Genomic DNA, 21,381 nt, shown 5'->3' with positions numbered 1-21,381 from the left:
TGGCCCCACCTCCAACCCTTGTTTTGCTGGTGACACAGATTCTGACAAGTGTCCTATGAGCAAAGAGAGTTAGTTATCCAGTCACTTAAGGATGTGGTCCTCAACCTTCCTAATGCTATGACCCTTTAATACAGTTCCTCATGTGGTGATCCCCAACTACAAATTATTTTCATTGTTACCTTATAACTGCAATTTTGCTACTGTTACAAATCATAATATAAATATCTGGTATGCAGCATATCTGATATGTGACTCCTGTGAAAGGGTCATTTGACCTCCAAAGGGGTCGTGGCCTGCAGGTTGAGAACCACTGACTTAAGAGTCTATGTGTGTCCGAGGACACGTTCTCATCTGTACCTGCATTAAACTAACAGCAGAAGCTTTGAGACGAGCGGGTAGAGCTGTCGGCTGCAGGGCATCAGGCAGGGGCAGAGCCTGGAACACGGGGGGCGGGGGGAGTTTGATATGGAGCCTCCCTGTGTGTGCCCACCTTCCTCATATTTACAGGCTGCCAAGTTTACCGAGGCAGTGCACCACTGCAGGCCTCTCCTTTGCTGGGAAATTCTCCCCTGACCAACGCTAGCTGACCAAGTTCTCCATGTGACTTTAGGTTCCCACTTGGGCTGCCTCATTCGGACAGAGGGTCTATTATTCCATGCACAAGGGTGCACCAGACTCTGACTGTCACTCCCGACAGAAGAGCAAAGTCACACTGCAGTGAGCTGAAACTTTAGGATTATGCCAGGTCACTAGCTTGACATGAATTTATTGGTGGAGTTCTAGGAGAGCTCCCTAGAGTACTGGGTAACATTCAAGTAATTAGGATCCTACGCTGTCCTTCTGTTGCCACCTCCATGGAAGGGAAAGTATTTGAAGACAGAGTTGCGTCTGTTAGCCTTTCTCAGAACCTGTGCTGGGGGAGGGGAAAGCAGCCTGCGTCAGGAACTCAGCCTCCCTGCGCCCGGTTTCTCACCTGCCATGCGGGTGCCCAGGTGTGCTGCTGTGGAACAGCGGTTTCTTCAGGGAGTTTGCAAGTTCTAAGTTCTTCATGCGCTAGGAGCTGGCCCATCTATAATGAACTATTTTGGGATAGTACCAATTATACTTATTTTTTTTTTTATCATTTTCTCATTACAAATTTTTATGGCTTGAAATGAGACAGAGAAGAGGGAGGGAGGCTGGAGACTGGTGATGAATGATTTTGTTATTAGTGTTATAAGTAGAGCAGGTGGTAAGGATTCTTACTAATTATGGCTGGGAAGTGGGAAGGGCTGATGCTAGATTTCTGAAAATAACGTGCACAGCTCCTAATAGCTCAAGTGGTCCAGAAAAGCAGGAGAGTAATGGACTGCCTCCTGTCTAGATCAGGTAACAAATGGCTGTATAGAAGGCATACTATTGAGGTCAAAGAAACCAAAATAGAATTTTCCATCCTGCAATCACATGACTCTTTATGTATGAATGACCAACTCTTGTCAGGCTTACTGTTTGCTAAACCTTTGCCTGGATCACCTGGTTTTCCTTAGCAGGTATCTTTTTAAAAAATTAACCACCACCTAATAAGAAATATGGAGTCAGTGACGAGGGTAAGACGGTGTGGCCCGTGTTCTGCATGGCGTCTGCAATGGATGGATAGCTTGAATTAGTCATTTGGATGAACAATCCTGTGTGACCTTGGAAAGCATACACAAGTGGGATGAACTGAGCCTAATGCTACTGAAGAACAAAGGCTGTCCCCAGGCTAACACTGGTGTCGTAGGGATGAGTAACAGGTTAGAGCTTTGGGATACTTGGTTCATTACAAGGGAGGTCTCCAGATTCTTTAAAGCATCTCCAGTTTCTACAGTTTAATACAGGGTCTTTTCAGAATGTCCAATAAGTATAAATTCATATTTCCTAGCTCAGAAATACAATTTAATAATCTTGAACAAATGATTCAATCCTATCATTTTTAGTGACAAGATGCTCCCTTGGGATCACGACTGTGGCCCAGAAGACACCGACTGCAGAGCCCGATGGAGGGGCAGTTGGACTCTGCACCACTTTTGTGTTTAAGCATAGTAGCAGCAAAACGCCCATTGGGGAAGGGAGATCAACTCACAGCACCCATGCACACAGCTGTAGGTACATGGAAAGCACAGAATGTTTCACTGTGGAAAAACGTTCAGCACAGCGAAAGAAACACAAGAATCATGTTACGTATCAGAGAACCATTTTGATTAGCAAAGATAGCCATACTGTCTTGGGAGAATAATCTTGGCAAAAAGTTTAGTTTTTTTCCTTGAAAGTGCAAATGTGGCCAAAAAATACAAGGCCCTGGGCAGTTATTACATTTAAAGCAAATGCAAAACGTCCTTTTCAGAATAGTTAAAATCTCTTCACTTGTATAGTAAAAATTGCCAAACGGAAACAAAGAGGACAAAGGGAGAAACGACTTGGCTTTAATAACTAGGTTGAATTACTTAATATTGTGAAGAACAGAGGCCTACTTCCAAGTGAATAGTAATTTCTTCAAATAAATAGCAGTTTGAATTCAAGTTTGTTGGCCTAAATATTTTGATTCTAGGTTGGTTTTAATTCTCACCAACAAACTCTTAGTCCACACCTACAGAGGACGAATATCAAGCCTCAGAGCCACCGTCTCTGTGAATGGCACTGGCTCAGAACTGAAGGTCAGACGCACAGGGCTCTATTTCAGGGAGGGTTTTACCCAACACTGGCAGCTGTGTTTCCCCGAGGGAGGGGAGTTCAGACTAAAGGGTCTTGGGCAAGAGGGGTCCTGGAGGTTGGTTGTAGGGCAGAATTGGTCATTAGGGCTGCTCTCGGCTCCCACACGAGCTCCACAACGCCTGTGTTCCTTGCCTTCTCATTCATGACAAACGCATTACCCTTGACGCTCAGACTTGTGTCTAGAAGTTCTACAGGTCCCCTGTTCTGGCCAATGTGAAGACTAGTGGGGTTGTCAGTACAGAGACTCATGTCTTGCATGGCTGATCAGACAAGGTAAAGTTTGAGACCCACTTCAGACCCTCTGTGATTGTACAGTTTAAACGACTTATAAATACCGGCTTTGGAAAAGGGTTAATGGAAGGACTTGAGGGTCTCCTGATGCTCTCTGGCTTGAAGACATAGCACGGCTCACTTTTTCTATATATTTCTTCTCAATGACCGTCAGGTAAGTCTGGCACAACTGAATGTTACAACTGAGAAACGGAACAACTAACTTTACTTTCTCCTTTCTCCCTACATTATGGGCTTTGACACATGAGAACACATATCATGCCCATGTACAAGCACCAACAACTTTTCTAGATCCACAGGATGACTTGGTAGTTTCATATTAACCAGTGTTTACACTGAAATCAAGCCGAGAGCAATAGCCTCTGGGAACTGGAAATATGTTTCTTACATCCTCTGTGTGTGAGAGCTGAGGGCCACATTTCCAGATTGATCATTCATCATTTCACTTGAGCATTTCAGATTGATCATCCCCTTTTCAAAATTTTTAAAGGACTGCTTCATCAGCAGCCATTCCATTTAAAATGATTGCTGCCAACAGTATGTGGTTATAAAATAATTTGATTTTCTCTACTATATATGTATGTTTGAAAACAATGTTTCTTAAAAGTCAAAAAAGCTTCGAAGGGGCAGAAAACTCTGGAAGAAAGACCAGAAGGTGCTTATAGTTTTATACTGGAAGACTACACAGGATAGAGCTGCTTCTGAACTACATCCCCCGTGTCCCTCTTCAAGGCCGGGGCCCACACCTTAGGAAACCCTGTGCTCTACACAAAGGGAAGTGTGTGGCATATAGGGTGACGAAATGAGAGGCAGGCACCCAAGCAAGCACTTGGTCCAACGTCCCCCAAGCAGAAGATCACGAGCCTTCCTCACATGTGGATTATCTACTGTCAAATCAACCTGACCTACTTTTAAATAGTGGGGGAAAAAAAGGGAGGAAAAGGAAAACATGGACCTTTGTGTACTATTCTTCCTGTTTAGCAGTAAATTTTATATTATAAATTCTTTGAGGTCTACTCTGGAAAGACAACACAAGAATTTCATGCAAGAAAAAAACTTAGCACTAAAAGTTCAGAAAAGCTTTCTTTCTTCTGCGAGAAATTAATGAGGGAAAAACAGAAAAGAAAACATGCATTAGGGATGTCAAGACCACCGTGAACCATCGGCTAGTTAGGCAAGGGAACTGAGTGTGAGTGCCTATGTACCGATACGCACACAACTGATATGCTAGAACACTGCAAATGCCTTCTGGGTGCAGGCCTTCCCAGCTGTGAGTAACAGCTGGCCCACCTACCTGCCCAGCGCATCATCTATGACTCCCAGCGCTGCTTCCAAGGCCTGCTCTCTGCCACTCTGCAAGGGCAGTCTAGACTGTTTCCAGCACTCCCTCTAGACCGTCCATGCTCTCTACCCACCTGTAACAAGCTCCCTTACTTCTGCATCAATGGACTTTCTCAACAGTCGCAGCAAGGCAGGGATGCCACCAACATTCTTCATTGCTATTTTATTTTCATCTGTAGACTTGCCAAACACAAGGTTTCGCAGGGCACCACAAGCATTCTTCTGAACTTCCAACACCCTGTGGTCTAATAGGTCAACCAGATGCTTGATTCCCCCTAGCCTGTACACCTGGAATGAAGAAAAAATAGGTACCAGGCCTGAGTGATGAGCAAGAGGTGGATGGGTGCACAAGTCTGCTATGGTGAGATTGTGGAACACACTCGCTGAGAATCCTAAGGACGGGCCTAAGAGAGTGCTCCTTTCCTGTGTGCAGCGCTTAAAGAGAGAAGGGAGATCCGGGGATTGGCACCTGCATGCAGGCCAGTCACATTCCAGGCACCAGCACGCACACAGGGTGTGACACTTTCCCTGTAGGGATATGTGGAGTGAATTCACAAGTGCGATGGTCACACAGGAAGGCATCTCTGGCCCTGGCTCTCCAGGGGGCTCCCCTCACACCCTCTTCTGTTTGTGAATTCTTCAGGGTTTACTTGCAGGCTGCTCGGCTTTCCTTACATCCACTCCAGGCCTGTAGCTGCTGCGCTGTTTTACATATTGAGCAGATAATAAATGTCACCGCAGGATAAGGGCTGAACTATTAAAACAATCTGCATGCTACAGAACACTGGCCAGTAACCAGTAACTCACCATTTCCATAAACACCAAAACACTTCACCAGAACCTCATGAGCTACATTAACTCCCTACTTCAGTGAATGCTGTAATTTTTCATCTAATAGATTCTTTGAAAAAATTTCTGAAGCTTAGGTTCCATTGATTTTTGCTTCATGGTTTATAACTATGCTAACTAAGTGGATGAGCTTTGACAAGGCTGAAAGCACTCAGAGTGCACTCTCCCAGGCTTTCCTGAGAGGCAATAAAATGTACAGTCAAGAAGTAGAAGAGAATCTGAAACGAATATCACTTCAAAAGGAAATGGTTTTTGTTGTGGTTTTTCTAGGATTTTTCACTGTGCTAAGGATTGAACCTAGGGCCTTGCAAGCACAAACTGTGCCACTGACAACACCCTCAACTCCGACTCACTTAGGAATTATTTTTATTTGTACATTTTTCTAGGGTCAGGTGTTTTGCCTGTGTGCGTGTATGTGTAACATGTGTGTGCAGTACCCACAGAAGCCAGAAGAGGGCACTGGGTCCTTGTTAACTGGCATAACAGATGCCTATGAGCTGCCATGTGTGTGCTCCCAATCAAACCTGGGTCCTTTGCATAAGTGGCCAATGCTCTTACCTGCTGAGCCATCTTTCCAGTCCCCCACACCCCCAAGCATTTTTAAATAGAAAGCTAGTGCTGTTAAGTGGAAGGCACTGTGTGCCCAGGTCACGGCAGGCTTCGGGGCTCGTACCTCCATCTTCACTTTGTTGTCGCCAAAGCACAGGTGCTGCAGGTAGGCCGCGGCATTCGCCTGCACGGACGGGAACTGGTGTTGCAGCATGTGAATGACTTCTGGTAGCTCAGGGTCACGCCAGGCAAACTCCCTACATGGAAGAGACACGGCGTCAGAAAGGAAGCGGAGAGGAATGCCACATTTCTGATAGGAAAAGTTCAGCAAAGGCAGACTTTAGAAGTTATAAAAATCTTGATGTTATCTCTTTGAAAGCAATTTTTTCCCAATCAATGTATGCGGAGGCTGAAATGCTTGTGATCTTAAAGAAATCATGGTGCACAGACACAGAGAAAGAGCCGGGAACAAAGGGAGTCTCAGTGTGGGCAGTTTCCCACGTCAGTGTTCCTCCTCCAGACTGCAATTTCCTTCCTACCCATCTAGGAAGCAGCAGATGCAATGTACAGGTACGCGTGCGATTTAGCTGAGTGAGACGTCACACCTGAGGACAGGAAGGCCTGACGGGAGAGGACAAAGCTGTTACAGGCTGCTAATCACAGATACGGAGGGAAATCACGGTGATTGTCTGGAACCTTAATAGTCATAGTTGCTGTGGTTATGAGACAGAAACACAGAGTGCGGAGAAGAAAATAGCCTGACAGAAATGCTGTGACCAAGAACTCCATTCTGAACCTTCCTGACCTTTACATTTTCCAGAACTGTAGTACGTGTGGAGACAGGAGCACCCGTCCTGTGTCAGGCGCTCTCCCGGCTGTGCTCTCTCCCTGATTCCATGTGATATGTGTGTATGAGAGACCAGGGTGCGGCTGGGTAGCACCTGCGCATGTCTCCCATGTTGCTGTATGATGTGAGCACACATTTACCCCTAACATAGATTCCTTTACACTTTCTTTTCTGGTGGCATCACACTGTCCCAATTTTATGATGTCATTGGATCAGCCTAGTATTTAGGATTTTTGCCAACATGTCATTTTACACGAAGGAAATAGTTCCTATAACAAAAAATATGTAGACTCCCACTAAGGGATGCCAATAAACTTTAATGAAAATAATGAATTCACATTGAGTAAATTGATAAAAAATACTTTTCATTATTAGTAACCAATAGAGACTTGTATTGAGTTGTGTTTCTGTACATGAACACTAACTAATAAATGCCATTTGTAGTAATCTATTTGGAGGTCTCCCAGTACTCCACCAAAGGGGCACAAGTCAGCCGTGGTGTAGTTATATAGAGGAATGATATGTGCCAGTAGACATTAAGTTACTGGTGTATCAGTAGCGTGCACTGATTTTTTTGTTTTAAGCAACAGAAGGAAGCTGGATACCATAGGACATGATCCAAGAGGCCATGGAATGAGCAAGCAAAGTGGACGGTTAACAGGGATCTGAGCGGTCACCGCCTACAGAGGAGGGGGTGCTGCGTGCGGATGACTTGAAAGAACTTTCAAGAACATCAAAATAGTTTAAATCCTTTTTCTTCTTTGTCCTTTATTCAGGGTCTTACTCTCTAGCTCATGCTGGCTTTAAACTCAAGGGCCACCCCCAACCCCGAGTCTATAGAGCCCAGAGTGCCACATGGATTGGAAAGGCTCCAGGCACTAATCCTCCAGTCTACTGCAAGGGGTCATTCCATTTCATACTTGTACACATGCAAATGAGTTTCTGGTGTATCCCTATTAAGTTATAGGAGTCACCGTGGCTGTTCAAGCTACAAATGCTGACTAAGATGTGGCCCTAAACACAGGCCCCATGCGCCCTTTGTGGCAATGGCACAAGTTAGCATTTGTCCAGGTTACGTGCATCGGGTCCCATCAGCTGCCACTACTTCTCCCCCTGAGGCAAGTATTCCTAAGTATCATTGGGTACAGACAAGAAACTGGGATTTGTATGTGAGTGGAAGTTAGAGAAACATGTAGTCTATGTGTTTCTTACTAAAAGGACTAGAAATAAAACACAAGTTTTGAAGTGGCAGTCAGATGACCTAAGAACCCTAGAACCCACACAGTGCTCTGTAGGTACGGGGGAGATAGGATCCCCACAGAAAGCTGGCTAGCAGCTCACCACTTCTGTGAGAGCTTGAGCAAGGTAAATAAATGGGCCACTGAGGAGGGTTCCTAACATGAACCCTCAACCCCTGAATGCATCTACATCTATGTGAACCCACATACATGCAGGCAACATACACATGGCATGCACATGGCACATATAGATAAAAAGTAGAAAAAAAATCATAAGAACCGGAGTCATATTACTTAAACTGCAGCCCTAGGCACTTCTCAGTCACAGTTACTCTGGAAATGAGCTGAGTATTCAGAGCACAGTTCCCTCATCTGTAAGGTAAGAGAGGTCAAACTGTTGTCTCTGCCTGCCTTAGAGAAGGGCTCTAGAAGGTAAGTGTGATGGTGCAGAGTACTAATAATCACTTCTAAAGTGAGGCTTTCCAAGGAGGAACGTTTTCTGTAAGAGCCTCCCTTTTCTACACTCAACTGTGTTAAACATTTATGATTAAAAAAAAAATCTATGTAAAGTCTATTGTGTAAGGCTGAACTGTAATCGACAGAGTACCAGGCGTGCGGCCTAATCCTTACTGATAACTCACATTTATTGCAAACATTTTTTTTTTCTTTAAGCAGTACAGTGATGGTTAGGATTTTCTGACATTCCTGAAAGCCAGGAGGACCAGACAGCAGAAGAGTAACTTCCAGCAGGAGCAGGGCAATGGTTGTCATCAGCATCACTGCCTTAAGTTCAGTGGAAATTTTCCCTGGGAAGACTGCTTCCAGTTCCCACACTAACTGGACGACATCACTACCAGGGCTTGCCTTATTACAGCCTAAGCCTTGACTTTTATTTTAGCTATGGCTCTGGATTTGATGTTCCATAAACTACTATAGAACCGAGGACAGTAACACAAGAATGAGATCCTTGAGATGAGACACACCCAAGGAATCCTATGACTCTCTGGCTTTTTTGCTTAGAAACGGTATAGCATTTTCTGTCCTATAATGCGAGAGACTAAGGCTAAAAGAGTACAGGACGGATTTGTTGCTTGGGGTTAGGAATGGAGGTCAGGGTAGACCGGAATCTACCTGGAATGGTTCTAGGAAAATCAGAAGGAATAGACAGGACATTCAAAGGAGACTGGTTGGTGCAGAGTAACTACTGCATGGCAGAGCTGAACACACAGTAGGTGATGTTGGACTCAGACTTGTTGGGGTACACATGTGAGTTTCTCAGAATTAAAGTTACAAGCCCATCAAGGCTTATGAGCAGCTAGGGCCAAGCCACAGAACAAGGTCGACTGATGTTCTGGGGCTAGCATACATGTGAAATAGAATTCTCGAAGAGCACAATCCATGTTGGCCATGTCAACAGGACCTGCTAATAATTCAGTTATCTGCCACAAGAAACTTAGTACTGTAGCAAGAGATCATCTAATCCAGGTTTCCTTGTTCACAACAGCCAGCAGATCATCAAGAATTACTGAGATAGATGTTGTGACAGAAAGCAACAGTACGATAAGCACCAAATTCCTGACCCTGGACTTTTCTGGATCCTGGAAGAACCTGAAATTGCCCCAGTTATGTTCAAAGACTTAAAAGAAAAAGAAAAGGCTGGGTGTGGTGCTGGAGCCCTGAGATCCCAGCAGACACAGGAGGCTGAGGGCAGTTTCTGAGCCCCAGTGAGACCCTGCCACAAAAGCCAACCACAGCAAAGAGGAGACCATGATGTGGTGGGTGAGCAGACGGGGACATGCGAACTACAGAAGAACCAGGGCGATGTGTAAAGAAAGAGAAGAAGAAAAAAAAGGAAGTATCTGAAATTAAAAAAGCATGCAAAAGCCAAACATATATGAGGCTATAGCACAAGGCACGATGTGCGTGAAGGCAGCACTAGAAGCTGCCCAGCCGCAGGGAACTTGCTCACTCTCACTTCACAGGGCCATTTTAGTCACGTGACTACAGCTCCAGAAGGAGGAGGGGTGGAGGGTAGCAAAGAATTTAAAGAAATAAAAGCTGATTTTTTCCCCTAATTTTGGTAAATCCGTCAATGTACATTCAGAGTCTCAGGATCCCGATCAGTCAGATGCAGAGCCCCACACTGAAGCTTGTCAGAGTAGAACTGTGAATGCGGAGGGGACCAAAGGAGGCCGAGAGAGAGAGCCCGGATAACAGAATGAGTAGAGTACAATAATGTCTTATTTCTCACCAAAACACAACAGATGTCTGAAGACAATGAATAACACCTTTAAAAGTACTGAAAGAAAAAAAATTCACACTCATAAGTCCTGAATTTTATACGTAGCAAAAATATCCTGAAAAATCAAGACAAATCATTTAAGGTAAACTGAGGCTAAAAGAACTCAAACCAAATTCTTTAAGCTGCTGAAGGTAAGACAAGATGGAGACTTGGGTTTACAGGAAGATCTTTAGTGGGAAGGGTGAATATTTTAAAATATGCTTTTATTTCTTTTCATTTTTTTCCAAAGTGACCATTTTCCAGTAATGACACTATATCATGGGTGTTCAAATACATATGACAGTGAATAAAGGTCAGGGGTAGAGAAAGGTGCTGAGGAAGAGGCCAGCACTGCAGTCGCACCATCTTCCATATGAGATGCTCTCTCCTGTTTGTTGGTTTTTAAGTCATAGCTGGGCCCAGCAGCACATATCTGTAACCTTAGCATGAAGATGGACAGATGGAAGCAGGAAAATCGTGAGACCCCGGCTACACAGCAAAAGACTAAAAACCAATGAAACAATGAAAAACAAACATCCCCCAAACCTAAAAACTAAATCCTTACAGACTCCCTTCTACATAGTAAGCATCAGCAATTTCCAGTCTCACGGAGAATTTGTCAGGTTATTATGTAGTAAAACCAGTAACGTTTGAGGCTAATGAAAACGTTACCACTGCTATTTTCACAGCTGAGGGGTGACAATTGTCTGTGGCCTCTGATTCTGATTTGAATACTCGGTCTTCATTCTTTGGGATTCCAGGGTCAGCTACAGTAAACGTATCTGTCACCGTAGAACTACCTTCTGTTCACCTTACAAACAGCATTGAGTGAGGCTGCATACAATCAGAGCTTGTAGTAACAGCTCATGCATTAGACTGTGACATTACCATAGCACAAGTAGCAAAGTGTATTACCATCCATGGAACTTTTGTTTACAGTGAATCAGTTCACCTAGAGGTCAAGGCCGAGGCCTTCGGAGCACAGCGTCAACTGCAGCTCCACTCGCATGTCCCTGTTCTTGCAGGTGGCCAGTATTACCCTGCACGTGGAACTAGGGTATCAAATTACCTGGAATTAGGAATACTCTGAGGGAAATTCAGCAATGTGCTGGGTACATAGAATTCTGAAGATTTTAGAAAATTAAATAAGATTTTTTTCTGACAAAAATATATAAGGTGCTATAATAATAATAATTAAGAAAATTCTACTATAAAATGAAAGGTACTTATGACAGCCCAAAGTGGCAAACCGGGACTGCAAAAACAAAATGAATGTCTAGGTCAGAAGGCAACCTCATGCCATGGCTTCAGTGAGTCAGTGACTTCCCAAACATCTGAAGCACCTTTTCTTACTCAGTGACCAGAACCTTACTAATTTCAGTTCACAGTCATTAGAACACGTTGGTAGGTTGTTAAATTCAAATGGGTAATTATAGCAACTTCCCAGTGAGACAACTGTGGGTGGAGAGTGAATGAAATCTTGCTAATAATCTATGACTTAAAATAACACCAAAGTTGCTCAAAACTTAGTAATGATTCTGTTCTTTCATAAACAAAAATTCTTTTAGTTTTAAAAGAAACATATTTTTTTGAATGCTTTAAATGGCTTTCACTAAAGAGGCCAGTTTTAAGACTCAATCGAATACCAAATGGCTTGTGTTTACCTTGCAAAATGTCAGCTAAGAGGCCAAACAAAATAAAACAAGACATACCTACTATCTGTCAAATAGTTTTTGTTTGTGAGATAAGAATGTCTTGTATGTCATCTTCTTCTAAATGCTGCAAAGCTTCTTAAAGGTCCTCATTGCTAAAAGCTCTGCCTATCACTGACTAACACAACTGGAAATGCACACTCATCTTTTACACTTAGGATTCATACATGAACTTTCTGAGTCAGGCAGGCAAAGGTGTGTGTGTGTGGGTGATCCTCAGTCTTTGTCTAAGTCACACATGCCCTCCCAGGTAGGGCCGAGTAAAATACCTACATGATGAATGCTACACACATTCCCACAAATCTGTGTGCTCTCTAAGCTGTAATTAAAGTACAGAAAGAAGCAATCAGCTTTAAAAAATGAAGTCAGCCTCAGTGACCTACACTGGTGGAAGTAACAGAGATAAGGAGTTACTGATCCTACCAGCCTGGACAGGTTAATGAGACAAAACGGTGGCAGTGGTTAGTGTGATAGGGCCCGCACTGCGGCGGCCCTCTGGTACTCACCTGGGGTCCTTCTGAATGCTGTCTATTGATGGGGATCTCGTGGCACCATCGTCAGCTGGCCCTGTGTGTGGCAGCCGGTTATAGCTGCACTCTTGGACTCGGTACTGTACAGGCCTGTAGGGCTCCGCATAGGTAGCTGCTGTGTTCAGAGCGTAGTTATTTCTTTGGTATGTAAGGGTGCTTCTCTGGCTGGAAGTCCTTTGTAGATTCCCAATGCCTACTGCAAAGTCAACGTTTGGGGAAAGATTAGTATGTTCTCCACAGAGCCGTTCTTTCCAAACACAGTATCTTTTTACTTTTAAACAGGATTAAACGTTTGACAATTGCGTTGGCTGTTGATTTTTGGATTTCATAAACCTAGCTTAAGAACTAAAGGAAGTACCCAGGAAAGAAAGCCAGTGCGGCTTGGAGTCTGCTTATGGGCTTGGGTACATTAAGATTTAGAAAATTAAAATCTTAGTAAAAGTACAAGGAATTAATCTCAGAAGTGAATGGTATCATGTCATAATTTTAATTTAGTGATAAAAACAAGGTCTTTACTGAAATTTATAAATAACTCTTCAAGTTTTTAAACATTCTATTTCTTTAATATATATTTTGCTTCTTTCTGTATTTATGGATCTTGGTGATATTTAAAAAAAGCTATGTCACAAGAAAGATTTTAATTCTATGGCTATTTCCAGAAATTACACGATATCATGTGCAAAGCAGTTGTGTGCTGCCCTGAACACGTCTCTCCTAACAAAGCAGTGCGTCTCCCAGTGCGGTACTCCAGAGTCTTTCTGCAACCAGCAAGGCTCTTCACTTTTCCTCAGGCCGCTCGAAGGGGTTCCTGCTTCGAGAGCCTCAGAACACAGGAACCTTCTTTGCGGAGACTCTTCAGTGGGCAGAACTGTCCATCTCTGGTAAAGAAACAATACAGTCTCTTCTCCAGAGACATGCCTGGGAGGGCTGTCGGGGCTGGCAGGCTTACAGACTATAAATCTGTAAGATTTAGGCTTTCCTGGATGCTTGAAGCTACCTTTGAGACCCCTCAAGCCACTCTGCAGAACCTTCTGGCAGCGCATGCCACAAACGCTGCAGCAGCCAGCTACAGACTTAGCAGAAGCCATGGTGTAAGAGACAAGGTAAGGCTGGGTGTGAGGTTCAGCAGCCTGTTTATACACGCTCTCCCCGCACTCTGCCATGCTCTCACATGCTCTCACCACACTCTGCCATGCTCTCACATGCTCTCACTGCACTCTGCCATGTTCTCACCACACTTTGCCATGCTCTCACTGCACTCTGCCCTGGTGTGAGTCTCTCCCAGGAAACGCCACACTGAAACTGAGTGACACCAAGTTACTGTCACCTTTCCAGGCCTGTTAACAGACAGCAAGTCCCTCGTCTGGATCATTTCAACACTTGCTTCCGGCAACAGAAACCACAGTGAAATATTTGAGCAAATGGATCCCTTTCTCTATGTGATATGAGTCCGTTGGGAGGGAATCATATTTTCAGCTAACCTAGCAGCATAATCACTATCTTCATTGATTGATTAAACTATTTTAAAAATAATTTACCCCTAAGTACGTGCTAAATGAACTTCTGTTTTACTGTTTATTGATTTGCTGTCACAGCTGCTTATCTGACAACTAAACGTGCAACATGATTTCCTTCCAATACAGAACCCAATCTCAATGAAATCTCTCTCCTGTTGGGCCATGGAAGTCAGGAAAGCAGGACACAGGGCCCACCTGAGCCTGTGCGGTACAGTGCTGTCTGTGATCCTTGGAGTTCCACAGTCCCGTGGTTTGGGCTGCGGTACACTGGACTGTAGTAGGTCCTCCCTTCATATATAGGAGTGATGTGCAAGTCAGGAGACACAGCTGAACGAAGGTCTTGTCCAAGCTGACTATGCTGACTGGCATAGGAACTCCGTAAGCCTAGAAATAGGAACACAGGCACCATCAACAATTGAGAAAATCACAGTGAGCTTAAAATCATACACCACAATTCAAGTCCTAATAAACAGGACAAGCGTCAGGCTTGAAGAGAAAAACTGCTCAAGTTTTATAGGAAGGAAGGCCAGGTATGAAAAGGACTCTGTATGCTGTGTTTTTAAAAAGAAACTTTCTTGGTAGCCAAGAGGGGAAGTAAACTTCCTAATAAAAATTTATTAAGTTTAATTTGCTAAACTTCATTCTCCAACTATGGGTTACTTTATGATGGTGACCAAACAGAGCATGCTTGCTTCCCTGTGATTACCATTTAAAGATCAAAGCATCGGGCACAGCATAAATGACATCTTGGTCAGGGGTGAACTGTCCATCAGTGTTCCCACGAGACTGTGGTACATGGTGACTCCATCCTCAGCTTAGTGTGTAAGCATATCCTCTGTTTGTACACAAACAAAGCAGGCTGACACATCGCTTGCTGTGTGCTTACGTGAATGGAGCCGCGGCTGTCCTAGCGTGGTGTGGTCCCTCTTCTGCTGCCTGCAGACCTGCTCCATCTCATCAGAGATAGGGCGGAGTCCACTCTGCTCCACACCCCTGTTGTAGGTGCAGTATCAATGACTTTAGAGTTCCATGTGTTTATAAATTCTCATGCCAGTCCTCAGTAAGCGGCATGGAGTTAACACTACAGGTTCGTTTGTTCTCTCTGTCTGTCTGTAGATGACAACGGTGGATTCAGTTCTGTCCTCTCACTGTGCAGGTAGCAGGGGCATTGCCCTCGCCCACTGAGCCGTCTCAATGGCCCACTCCACTTGCTTTTAGTTGTGATTTGATTAACCTAACTGACAGGTGGGAATGGTCCTTTATGTAATTACTTTGCTACCTTCAGTGCTTCATAAGCAAACATGTGCTGGCCTCCTTTTGCTTACAATTTTAGTTACTATTACTAATGAAATGGCAGGTTTTACTTACTAATAGTGGCAAATCACAGACTTGTGACCAGCATAATATAGCATGTGCTGATTTAATTTAAAAAATAAAATATGCACATTTCAAATCCCCTTTCTTTCATGATCCCCACCTGTAAATGTTGCAGTTTGAATCAAAATATTTTAAATCATCTAATGTTAGTTAAATTGTTCCTTTGCATTTTTTTCTTTATTCTAGAAAGATAGTTAAACAAGACTGATTAATGAATTCCTGGAAAAACAAGTTTGAATTGTTTGGTTTGGGTTTGGTTTTAGGTTTTGCTTGTTAAGAAAAGGAAAACCTAATGACCACAAATAGTAAAATAATATTTCATAATAAGTGTTACTAGTTTACTGATAATATTCAGATTTTAGCACCACTAACTTTCCAGTGTTTTCCCATAAAACCACATGTGAATTAATAGATATATTTCAAGGAGTGTCCCAGATACTGGGACACAGAGGCGTGGAGCAGAGTGGGCTCTGCTCTATCTCTGATGAGATGGAGCAGGTCTGCAGGCAGCAGAAGAGGGACCACACCACGCTAGGACAGCCGCGGCTCCATTCACGTAAGCACACAGCAAGCGATGTGTCAGCCTGTTTTGTTTGTGTACAAACAGAGGATATGCTTACACACTAAGCTGAGGATGCTGTCACCATGTGCCACAGGGGAACACTGATGGACAGTTCACCCCTGACCAAGATGTCATTTATGCTGTGCCGGATGCTTTGATCTTTAAATGGTAATCACAGGGAAGCAAGCATGCTCTGTTTGGTCACCATCATAAAGTAACCCATAGTTGGAGAATGAAGTTTAGCAAATTAAACTTAATAAATTTTTGTTAGGAAGTTTACTTCCCCTCTTGGCTACCAAGAAAGTTTCTTTTTAAAAACACACAGCATACAGAGTCCTTCACAGCTAGGAATTTGTTTGAGCTCAAATCCAGGTTCACTATAAATGCTTCATAAGAGTTTGTTAAATCAGAAAAAGCTTACAAAGGTTTCATACATTCTAGAGGCCACAAGATAAAAATATATTAACTTTATTCTCAAAATATTAAAAATTTAATTAAAAAAGCAAAGTAGCAAGAGATACAATGAAAAAACAATATTATCTCAAGCATAAAAACTTCTAATGAAAATGATAGATGGCCTGAGTCTGTGCTGTGTGATAAAATAGAAAACAAACATACGCTCGCTCTTCAGCTGAGTCACAACCTAGCGATGGCTCCGGGTACAGCATCTTACCCAAGACTGGCCCACGGGAAGTGCCCGAGACAGGATAGGGCGCCTGCCCTCAGTTACAGGTCAGGAGACAACGGGACAGTGTCTCTCAAGGCAGAGTATGTACATACTCTGAGGTAGCAAGTCAGCCTTGACACACAGGTCCCACAGGTAACGCTCTTCTCATTTCTATGAAAGAGTCTCTGGTAGCTAATGTGCTATTAGGTACCAACACATGCCTAATAACATGGAAGCCAGCTAATACGTTTTAACGCAGAATTAAAGGAGTATTGTCATCCTTCAGAGAGTGCACGCTCAGACACACTGTGAGAAGGGCACAGAGGACATGTATGACTGGAGCTCCCTTGTGCAGAAGAAAATGCAGCACAACACGTACACATTCATGTGTCACACGTGCTTCTCTAGGTCACGCACATGTAGACTACATGGGAAGATGTAACTGGTGTGTGTAGAGGACGAACTGGAGACTTTTGTTCTTCATTTCAACTTTTCATCATGGGTTCAAAGTTCTTCACTCTGTATACACCGTGTTTAATAAAAATCTTCTGGCAATGTATAGGATCAAACCTAGGGCTTTGTGCATGACTAGGCAAGCACTCTACCACTGTCCTGCAACTCGGGTCCTATATGTAAGTTTTTTGAAGAAAAATTATTCTTACTAAAAAGAATAGAGTTATTACAAAAAGTAGAAAATCTTTTATGAAAATCCCCCGAAGGGGACAGATAGAATGTCAGGAACCTGGGGTCTTTCTAATTTAATCCAAATGGCACTGAGAAGAAATTCCTAAGTGCTTTGTGCACTCCCATCAGGGTGCCCATCAAAACAGTAGGATGTGAGTCATATTTTAGCACACACAGCTACAGCGTTCCTCAAGAGAAATTCAAATAGGCATTCTAATACCACACTTTAATATATCATGAGGGCACACGGAGGTGTAAGCCTAGCTGTTCAAAACCCTGCTTTAGAAACAATACTAACAAGAGCTTGGGTTATAATCAATACAGCATGTACACACATGCATGCACGCACCATATCTTGGGGGAAAATTAGATGCCTTACAAAAGAGTTCTGTGTATGGGTTATGTAGCATCAAGCATAAAAGGACCAGTGCTTGAAAAAGGAGGACCCCAAGTTTACAGTATAACTTTTCAGAGAAGACCACCAGGTCTTTCCCCAGTTATCACCATGTCTACATAGGCACAGGGAGGACCCACTCCCTGGGATCTGTGCAGTGCTGTCACCCATCCTCACCTGTCAGGCTGTCTGGCCGTGGTGGAACCATCCTCTCGTAAATATCATACTGCTGCTGTCCGAATTGGTCCATGTCATGAACAGTCCTTTGCAGTGAAGGTCCCAGATGCTGCGGTACGGCGGTCATCCCAGAACGTTTCGGGGACGATGACCCCACTTGGCCTTGGGATGGGGAAGCTACTCGAGTCTGGGCATCAGTCAGGGTCAGTGGGGACCCCACCCTGGTGGTGGTCTGGTACTGAGGGACTGGTCCGTTGGGATTGGAGGTCTGTCGGGAGGTGACAGACCCGACCCGTCGCACGGCTGTCGGGGAGGCGGGTCTCTGTGAGTATGGAGAGGCGGCCCGCTGAGCAGGGAGCGTGCTGGAGGAGTAAGTACTGGGGTTGAGAGGTCGGGAGTCCGTCACTGATGGAGAGCCAAATCCACTACCCAGAGAAGTTCTCAGTGACCCCCTTGAAGGAGACACGCCTGTGCTGGTAACATAAGAAGGAGACTGTGCTCTAGATGGAACTGAACTAACTCTTCGCATGGCCCGATTGGCTACTGATGGCTGATGAGAGGGGGAGAAAAGAGAACGGGTTTATCCAGGGTTTTGTGTCCATTGTCATTACAGAAATAAAAACGCACATAGCTCACACAGAATGTGACCTCACTACTGCCGGCACCTAAGTTTCTTCTCTGCATTAGCTTTAGAGTAGGATCTTAGCTTTTGCTTTATTTGTTTATTTTTGGAGATATAATTTGAATAGTACAACCAGTCAGTAGAAGTGACTTAATAGCCCCTCTTTTGGTCTTTACATTTTTCGATTGTTGCCTCTGCATCTTCTGAAACCTGAAATGTTTTACCGCAAGTGCTACCCATGACTTGTGAGCACGAGAGGCCCTAGGGCCATGTGCTTGTATCATTCCCTGCAAGTCAAACTGTGGCCAAGGCATTGCATTTTGTATAAAATGAAAAATATATCTATTTCATCTCTCAGCTTAAATGGAGCTGAGGAGTATTTATGGATGGCTGGTCTTTATGAGTTGGCTCTGTTAACTTGTGGGATGTATTTTTTCCAGTGTCTAATGCAAAAATGTTTGGATAGTGTGCCTGGGTCCAGCTCTCCCTTGATAATTTAGTTCAAGGAGGAGCCTGGCCAGACAGGTGTCCAAGCCAAATCCTTTCGCTCTACATTCTTTTTACCTTGGCTGACCTATGAGCTTTTAGTTAGCTGTTGGCTTTAGAGACATGAGTGAGACACCTAAGAGTCTGGTCCAGGAGAAGGGATGCTCTAAGTCTTTGTCTTAGCCAGCTGGAAAAGACCAGAATGGAAAATGAACATTTCTGCTCTGCGCTATGAATCTGGAGACTTCCACAAACACAACGGATATCGATCAAATACCTTTCTGATGCTGTGCAATACTGAGGGACTTGGGCTGGAGAAGTGGCTGAGGCTGAGGGGAATGGGCATGGGGCCCAGGCTGAGCCTGAGGACGAGCACAGACTCGGACGCCAGGCTGCTCTGTCTCCTTTGAGTTGGGACAGTGAGGAAAGAAGCAGGGACTTCTGCAGCCCCATATGCAGCACAGAGAATGTGTGCTTTGCCTCCAAGGACTGCAAGGGACCTGGCTGCTGGAACGTCTCAAGTGGCTCAACCTTGACACTTTGGGGACAGTAATGGTGGCATTAAGGGAATGTGGGGAGGGAAGAACATGGTAACTCAATAAGGCAACACGACAGGCCTTTAAAAAGTAGTATACAGTTGGAGAATTCGAACATGTACTTGGGTGCTGTCTGTGTTAGCCCTGACAAATGGAACAATATGCTGTCCAAACTACATGTAAATTACGTCACAGAAACCTGCTTGCTTCAGCTTTAGGGACAAAAATCAACTTAATATCAGTTTTTACATTTTAAAAACATGATGATGACTAAGGATAAAATTGTTGCTAAGGCAACTATCCAAGAGTGAGATTAGAGAGCCACCCACACAGATGAACATCTAGAGGTGTTTGGGGCAGAGCGCCTGAAACGTACCACACACGTCTACCAGCCACCAGGTCGGTGCTTGGATAATGACCAGACTGGGAGCACAGCCTCAAGGGGCTGGCTATGAGGGAAAGAGATTTCTCTTTAAGCTTAAAAGTTATACACTTAACTTTTCTTAAACCAAATGAGCAAAAAAGCCCACAACTGTATCAACACTTCCCTGTAGCACTGGCAAGCTGGCTCTCTGTGTGTCCTACAGTGTTTCCTGAATAGCACTTGAGGAATGCAGTATCCTTTCAACTTTTCTGGTCATTTTGCTAAATTTCAGCCACTAAAGGAAGAATTTCTATGGTACTTGGACAGAGACCTTGCCTCACTGGCTACTGTGCCTCTTTATCCTGACACTGTCTGGTGAGAGGGTGAATTAAGTAGCAAAAAGAAGCAATGGACTATGCAGGCGATATCTTATTTTTGCCTATCAACTTTGTTCTGACTTTACAGAGTGGGTATACCCTCTTAAAATGGCTCTATAAGCATGAGTATCCAGAAAAAGAAACACACTTTCAGTGAATAATTTTCATGAAGGTGAAAACTTTTGCTTAGAGTGGACTAGGTCCCATCTCCTGGGGTAGAGGTTGGTTTCCTGTTCTCCAGGCCATTCTACAGCATATTTTAATGCTAGTATTGCTAAGGATTAGGAGGCCCTCAGGAACTCTGTCACTCCACGTCAGCCTCATGCTCCCTCTGGGCTGCTCCTATCAAATTTCTTGTTTGCAGAACAGTTACTCTACTGCATCTAGGAACTTATTAAAATGCATTAGTTAGAGTAAGTTAATTTAAACAAACATAATACCAGGCTTTATGCTTGAAATATCATCAATCCTGCAACTCAAACAGTATGTGGTGAGTTTGAGTGAAGGTTTTCATTCTATTACACATTACACATTAGCCTTGCTTCTGGTAAGCGATATCTATAGCAGTTATGCAATTAAGAGGGCATTTCTAGATGTCTGACTTACCTGAACCAGTGTTTGTCCTTCTGCTCTCGAATTCCTCACCACATGGTTGCTTGCTGATCCCGTGAATGGATGCTGTCTACTGTCTGCCTTGTTCACGGTCTGGCTGTTGTGGAAACTCCCTGCTTCCTGGTACCCACTGTCAGAGTAAGAATTCATCTGTGTTGAACTTCTTGAGTTTCCCAACGATCCTGCAAGAACGGGACAGTAGGGACACCTTTACTATGTACTTCTGAGGCTCACTTTCAAAGTGGAACTATGAGGAGCAAATCTAGTGGTTAAAACAGAACACAACAGACCCTCACTTTCATGGAGAGACGTCTGCTCTGGTGAGTAGAGGGCCCCTTGCTCTGGCTCCGTCCTGATGAGATAGTTGTTGGGATGAACAGTGTCAGAAACTCTAGGTTTGCTTACACCAGTATTTGGCACATCTGCAAGAAAAATGCATTTATAGCTGAATTTAATGACATTACAGAGTAACTTGTTAAAAGGTACAGATATGTTTCCATTCTGAAATCCTTGTTACTTGAAGGCTCTGCCCACCTTAATAGTACAGGTATTTTAATTTTAATCCATTTAATTTTATCCAGAGCGAACGTGTTGCCCACACTCAGTTTACTATTATACTTTGTTCAGTTTTGTAAGGG

General features: G+C 43.8%; 1 protein-coding gene across 17 annotated transcripts in view; it reads right to left on the bottom strand.

The window, feature by feature from the left end:
* Pkp4 (plakophilin 4) overlaps positions 1-21,381 on the bottom strand; it is a 202,555-nt gene that overhangs the window by 27,407 nt on the left and 153,767 nt on the right. For 5 of the 17 annotated variants that reach the window (XM_032903335.1, XM_032903325.1, XM_032903328.1 and 2 more), the window contains 8 exons: positions 21,034-21,165; positions 20,738-20,925; positions 17,747-18,296; positions 14,081-14,269; positions 12,345-12,564; positions 10,097-10,144; positions 5,885-6,017; positions 4,437-4,650 (listed from right to left, as the gene is read on the bottom strand). In XM_032903335.1, coding sequence (XP_032759226.1) covers positions 4,437-4,650; positions 5,885-6,017; positions 10,097-10,144; positions 12,345-12,564; positions 14,081-14,269; positions 17,747-18,296; positions 20,738-20,925; positions 21,034-21,165 — 1,674 coding nt within the window. The remainder of the gene's footprint in view (positions 1-4,436; positions 4,651-5,884; positions 6,018-10,096; positions 10,145-12,344; positions 12,565-14,080; positions 14,270-17,746; positions 18,297-20,737; positions 20,926-21,033; positions 21,166-21,381) is intronic. The other 12 variants (XM_032903336.1, XM_032903329.1, XM_032903331.1 and 9 more) reach the window with 6 other exon arrangements.

Source organism: Rattus rattus, chromosome 5 (genome assembly GCF_011064425.1).
Source record: "Rattus rattus isolate New Zealand chromosome 5, Rrattus_CSIRO_v1, whole genome shotgun sequence".
Taxonomy (NCBI): Eukaryota; Metazoa; Chordata; class Mammalia; order Rodentia; family Muridae; genus Rattus; species Rattus rattus.
This window is presented reverse-complemented; position numbering and strand designations above follow the sequence as displayed.